Source organism: Meriones unguiculatus, chromosome 12 (genome assembly GCF_030254825.1).
Source record: "Meriones unguiculatus strain TT.TT164.6M chromosome 12, Bangor_MerUng_6.1, whole genome shotgun sequence".
NCBI classification, from domain to species: Eukaryota; Metazoa; Chordata; class Mammalia; order Rodentia; family Muridae; genus Meriones; species Meriones unguiculatus.
The window spans coordinates 1,954,871-1,960,870 of NC_083360.1; the positions used below are offsets into that span (position 1 = coordinate 1,954,871).

General features: G+C 50.1%; 1 protein-coding gene across 1 annotated transcript in view; it reads right to left on the bottom strand.

Annotated features, from left to right (window-relative positions):
• Nwd2 (NACHT and WD repeat domain containing 2) overlaps nucleotides 1-5,626 on the bottom strand; it is a 138,255-nt gene extending 132,629 nt beyond the window's left edge. Inside the window, exon 1 of the mRNA XM_060365291.1 lies at nucleotides 4,964-5,626. Coding sequence (XP_060221274.1) covers nucleotides 4,964-5,114 — 151 coding nt within the window. The 5' untranslated portion in view covers nucleotides 5,115-5,626. The remainder of the gene's footprint in view (nucleotides 1-4,963) is intronic.
• Nucleotides 5,627-6,000: the final 374 nt, after the last annotated feature.

The following is a 6,000-nucleotide window of genomic DNA, read 5'->3' on the forward strand; positions in this document are numbered from 1 at the left end:
TGCTGCTGTTATCTTCTTTCACGAGTTAGGAAACTGAGAACAAAGGAGTTGAACTTACTCAGAAGTAGTTTATTAATAGCAGATTGAAAATTCAAACCCAGAAAGCGTGGCTTGCAGGTCTATTGAGTCTGTCTGTAACAAACACTCCCGCTTTCTGCAGTAACGTCTGCTTAAGGACCAAAGAGACACAGCCAGCAAACTTGTAGTGTCTGCGCACTAGGAATGCTCTGTGTATGCTTATCATGAAGTAGCAAAGCTGGCACAGTCCCTTTAAGATTCTTGATCAATTTAAAAGATATTCCGGGGCATTAAGATATCTGTACACGTACACACACACACATGTGCACATATGCTTTGACGACAGCTTTTTCTTGGTGATGCATAAAGAGAGCAGAAAGGAGGCATGAGCTCCTAGGAGGATAGAATGGCACGGATAAGAACAGTGAAGAATTCATGCACATCTTGTTGCGGATCTTTCTTCGTTTTGGGTAGAAATGCAAACGCATGGAAGTGGCCAGTGGCTGCAAACACTGAAACTGTGTGGACACGAGACAGGATGGCATGTTTTCTATGGTCTCCACTTAAAAGAAGACTATGATTTCCAACCAAGGATCTTAAGGTATGAATCAGCGTCTGGTAAGATATGAAGTCCCACTGACCGAAGAAAAGTAAGTTGGAATGGTCTGAGGATTCGGTCATCAAAGCGAGGCATGAGTACACAATACTCAAAGACAGCCAGTTTGAAAATCTAAGTGGAAGTGATTCGTGATGAATGCTGGGGACCTTTTTCTTTATTACAGAATGCAAAGTGCCGTTTACAACACAGAAGTCCTGGACACTCAGTGCTATCATTTACGCTGTCCTCATTGGATGGTTTCATTTGGAGGGAAAGTCTACTAAGCACAGAAGCTCAGAAATGCCTGTTAGTATTTCCAGAAAAGCTGTTCTAGACTTGAAAAAGGGTCAACTATGTTCCTGGGAAGAGACACAATTATTTGCTTCTCATCAGGGAGATGGGGACTGTGTAGTTGTGGATTTGATTTGGGGAAACTTAATTTGCGTAGTTTAAACCACATTATCCAATGAAGCCCATATCTCTTAGCTGCAGTATCACAATCTCCAAACATTTATGAGCAATGGGTTGCCACCATTTGGGTGATGGCATAACCCAAAATAACCAGTCAGTACTTAAGGTTTATTCGAATGAAGCCGCTTATTTTCTCAGTCTTCCTAATGACGTGGCCCTTTAACATAGATCCTCGTGTTGTGGTGACCCCATCCTTAATTATTTTGGTGCTACTTCATAATTGTAATTTTGCCATTGTTATGAATCATAATGTGAATATCTGCTACATAGGAGATATCTGATATGTGACCCTCAAGGGGTCACAGCCCACAGGCTAAGAACCACTTAGTTAGGGCTTTGCCACCAGAGAAGACAGACATTTCAGAATTTGAGAAAGCTCTACCACAACTAAAACATTTACTAAAGCTCAGGCCCGTGTTCTTACAGATATATGTGCGGCATGGCTGCTAGTCCAGAGCCCACCTATTGAATAGGAAAGACTCATCTTCTCCTTCAAAGACAGAAGAGTTTACCAACTCAATTAATCCAGGAGATCATAGGTTAAAAGACAGTGGCCTTGATACCAAAGGCAATGTCTTATTGTCCTGCACGAAGATTTTACTTAATTCACACTAGACTGGTTCAGAGCACATGCATGGGATCTCAGAGCCCTTACAGTCTAATAACTGGGGAGATCCCTGCGGGATATTTTCCTTTCCATATGCTTGGACTGGTTAAGCTTATCAACACTAGACAGCTTTGTATGTGTTTTGAAAACATTGTTCCAAAGAAGTATACAGGTTGTGCAGAGGCTACATGACAAGAAAACTACCAAGGATTAAGAGGGAAGCCACAGATGGATGGGAACGAGGCTGGGTGAAGTCCATTCACTAGTGAGTCTGGGATAACGCGATTGCCTCCCCTGACAGGCATCCAGCATCATCCATGTAGTAAAGACGGGTCAGATGCAGACACACTCTCGGAGAAGTACGTCTGCTACACCCAGGGGTTCTCCGGCGTGTCCCACAGCTCCTTCTCAGTGGGAACAAGGGGGTTGGGCCAGTTGTGTTTCTTTTTACTTACTCATATTCTTAGGGTTAGAAAACTCTGGGCAGCACTAACCCAGCATATTTGGCCATGTAGATGTGAGGCATTGATAGCTATCTGGATGTCGCCTAGACTGGCAGAGAGCAGCAAAGTAGGCATTTTGAGTTTCCTATGGGAGCTGTCAGTTTCAGCCTGCTGTATGAATCCAGAAAAGTGGCTTCACTGTGTAAAGCCTTAGCTGTCTCACCTGTAGAAGAGGAAAAGTCCCTTTGTTCACCACTCTTAGGTGGGTTGTTTGAGGATGATATCAAAATTGAATGAGCTAATGCATGGAAAGCTAATTATCCAGCCTGAAGACACACACTGCTATCACTGTGGATGGGGAAATTCCAATTCCACACGAGTTTTGTAAAGCAATACCTATGAAAAGCAATCATCTCAGTAAGAGTCTGTTGGGTTTCCTAAAACAAAGCAAAACAAAAACTACTACAACTTCAGCACAAAACAGCTTTTATTCAGCATGCAAATTGGGTTTCTGCTTATAAAGGAAACATGAGATAATATCCTTTGTCTTAATTTCACAGTGGAAAGGCTCTTCATCTTTAGTATCGTCCAAGAATCTAATATTGGATGCTACCAAAACACAAGCATTTGCTTTCTAAATTGCATCTATAAAGATGCCATGGTAAAGTGCTGCCTTGGATGGAGCATTTCCCAGAGTTTTAAGACCAGGTTGGGAGCATTAAAAATGCCCATCTCTGCCTATTTTCAATATGTCCTTGGCTCTTCAATCTGGATAAAATTCAAAGTCCTGCTTCTACTAAAACTTCTCAAGTAATCTTCACATTTCTGGTCCTTTAAGAGCAGCCTGGAAACCAACCATCAAAATCAGTTGATCAAGGGGTAAGAGTTGTGTTTGCTTTCCCATGCTTCCTGTGTGTTAAAGTTTTTAGAGCAACCAAGTTGAGGGTTTGAAGAATAACACACAAGCTCAGGTGTACACAAATGAGGTTAACCTTGTTTCAGTTTCCATATAAGCTCACAACATCGATTCATTATCATGCAATCCTAGAAAATGCACATTTAACGCAATTAAAAAATTTAATGCTGCTAACGTTAACAGGACACTAATTGTATTTCAGAAGCAGTTTGCCCAAAGGACAAGACAGTGCTTTGCTTGGCTTCACAGCAGGGCCACAATTCACATGGCATTTAAGAAAGTCTTGGAGAACAGAAAAGTTCAAGAGTAAACACTACCGGACATAATTCTTTCACACATGATTACTGGGACTTGCAGCTTTCCTGGAGCCTAACTTCAATGTTAATCCTAACATTCCTTAATGGTTATTTAATTCAGATCTTATGTCAATGTCCTGGGTGGCATACTTGATATAGAATGATTCTTAATGTCAGCACCCTTTGTCTGGAAAAGTGAGTTGTAAAGGCAGGGAAGGGCAGCCAGGCGCGCCTGCCTCCAAGCACAGAACTCTCCTATTAATCACCCTGTGCTGTTCGTCTGATTCTTTCCCCATGGTGACCACAGAAGCTTTCCCGGAAACTTCCGGTAGTGCGCCTTTCCCCTTTAGAAGTGATTGTTTACAGAACGGTACGGTTCCTGTCCTCTTACATGTATTTTAACCAGCAACCAGAGCCTTGAGTGTTTAAGGGAGCAAACTCTTCACTGATTACTTAAAAAAAAAAATTAGGCCAGAGGTTTGTTAGGGTACAGAAAAAGTTGATTCTTGAATATCTCACACCAGGCTTGTATAAACTTATACACTCTTCTTATGGCCAATTCTCTGTCTCTGTAGTCTTCCCTCCTTTCTCTCTCTCTCTCTCTCTCTCTCTCTCTCTCTCTCTCTCTTTCTTTCTTTCTTTCTTTCTCTCTTTCTTTCCTTCCGTCCTTCCTCTCTCTCTCTTTCTCTTTCTTTCCCTTCCTTCCTTCCTTCCTTCCTTCCTTTCTTTCTTTCCTTGCTTCCTCTCTCTCTTTCTCTCCCTTCCTTCCTTCCTTCCTTCCTTCCTTCCTTCCTTCCTTCCTTCCTTCCTTCCTTCCTTCCTTCCTTCCTTCCTTCTCTTCCTTCCTGAAGACTTACCCAGTTTGCTGTATGCATCCTTTCTTTTTTCCCACCACCCGGGAAGGAAAGTTAACTGTAGGAACTGAGGGCTGCCAGGGTTTGGCCACCCGTGCTCCTGTCATAGTCACTGCAGAAGCCCCAAACCAACAGCTTTTCATGGAGCACCTACCAGGTGCCTGACCAGAAGAGCAAGAACTCCCCCTTGGAGACCTGGTCCCAGCACATAGCTGAGATGAGCTCCTTTGGGCTTCTCCTCACCAATTCTGCCCTGGGGTGAGCGCCACTCTGTCCAGGAACCGCCAAGAGCCTGTGCTCCCTGGATCTCCAAGGGCCTTCCTACCCGAAGGACCTGTGTTTCCAGGAACGTATTTGCCACCCTGGTGGGAACAAGTGACAGCAGGGAGCCCCCATCCAAACACATGCCGCCAAAGGACAGCTCAGGTTTGCGATTGTCAGGCAAAAGAAACTCATACAAGAAAGCCAAAGGGGATGTGTCGGTAGTGGCAGAATGGATCCTCTAGAAAGCACCTACCAACCTAGCCCCTGCTATGTCTGAGAGTGACTCGGGTAACAAGAGTGTCCTAGCAGTCAGCAGGCGAGCGGATGAGTTAAAGAGAAATAAGTGATTGGAATAAAATTCCCACGCGCTCCGGACTGCGGCTGGAGGCAGGGAGCCCGGGGGACGCGGGGTGCACCTGCCCGTGTAGCTCCACACATGTAGCTCCACACACGATCGAAGGGCAGACAGACGGACAAACAGGGGCAAAAGGCTTACCTTCAGGGTTGGCGCTGATGAAGACCCGGACGCTGCGGCCGGCGGGTACGAGGTGAGAAGGCAGAGCCGCGAGATTCCCGGAGAACGCCGCCCTCCGGAGCGCGGAGTCCCGCGGACAGGGCGGCTTGGTGCCCGCGCCGGCTGGCCACATCGCGGGGCGGAGGGTCGGCCGCCGTCACCGCCGCTGCTGCTGGGGTCCCTCCCCTCCGCGGCCCGGGCGGGCGACGTCCGCGGCGCCGCGGCTCAGAGCCGCCCGGGGCTCCGGGAGCAGCGGGCGAGCTCCGCGGCCATGCGGACCGGACCCCGGATCCCGGCCGCCGCCGCCTCCCTCGCCTCCGGGGGCCGCCTGGGCTCCCGCCGGGCTCGGCGCCGCAGCGCGGGAGGTCAGAGCGGGGTGCTACGAGGGCGGCGCCGCGCTGCGCCGGGGACAGTCCGCTGGGCCCCCGGAGCCCCTGGCCATGCCCCGTCCGTGCCCTCCGCGGGAGGAGGCGCCGGCGGCGGGCACCGGGCGGGTCAAAGTTTAGGCTCGGGCGGCCGGGGTCGGGCGGGCGCGCGGCTGCGGGCGCAGGGCGGCCGGGGCAGCCCCGACCTGCGGCTTCCTCGGAGGACTCGCCCGGAGCCGGCCGCTCCCTAGCGAAGGGCGGAGAGGGAGCGGCCCGAGAGTCGCGCTGGCTTCGCGGCAACTCCCCTAAAGGTCAAGCCAGCCCCGAGCGAGCGCCTGCGGGAAGCCGGGGCGCGGGCGTCGCTCGCCTTTGCCAAGTCCCCAAAGTTCACAGCGCCTCGACCCGCGAGCCGAGGCCGGCGGCAGCGCCCGGCGTCGTGGAGGGGGGCCACGGCCGCTCGCTCTGCCCGGCGCGGCGTGGGAGGCCGCTCTCGCCCGGCGCTCCCTCCCCACGCTCGTGCGCTCGGGGGATTTTTATAGCTGTCCCACGGCGCTCACGTGGCCCTTCCCGCGTGGCCGCAGCCCCTTCCCGGGGCCGGATCTCGGCGGGGCAGTTCTCCCCAGACCTTTGAAGGGCCGGGGAGCCTCCCGCCTC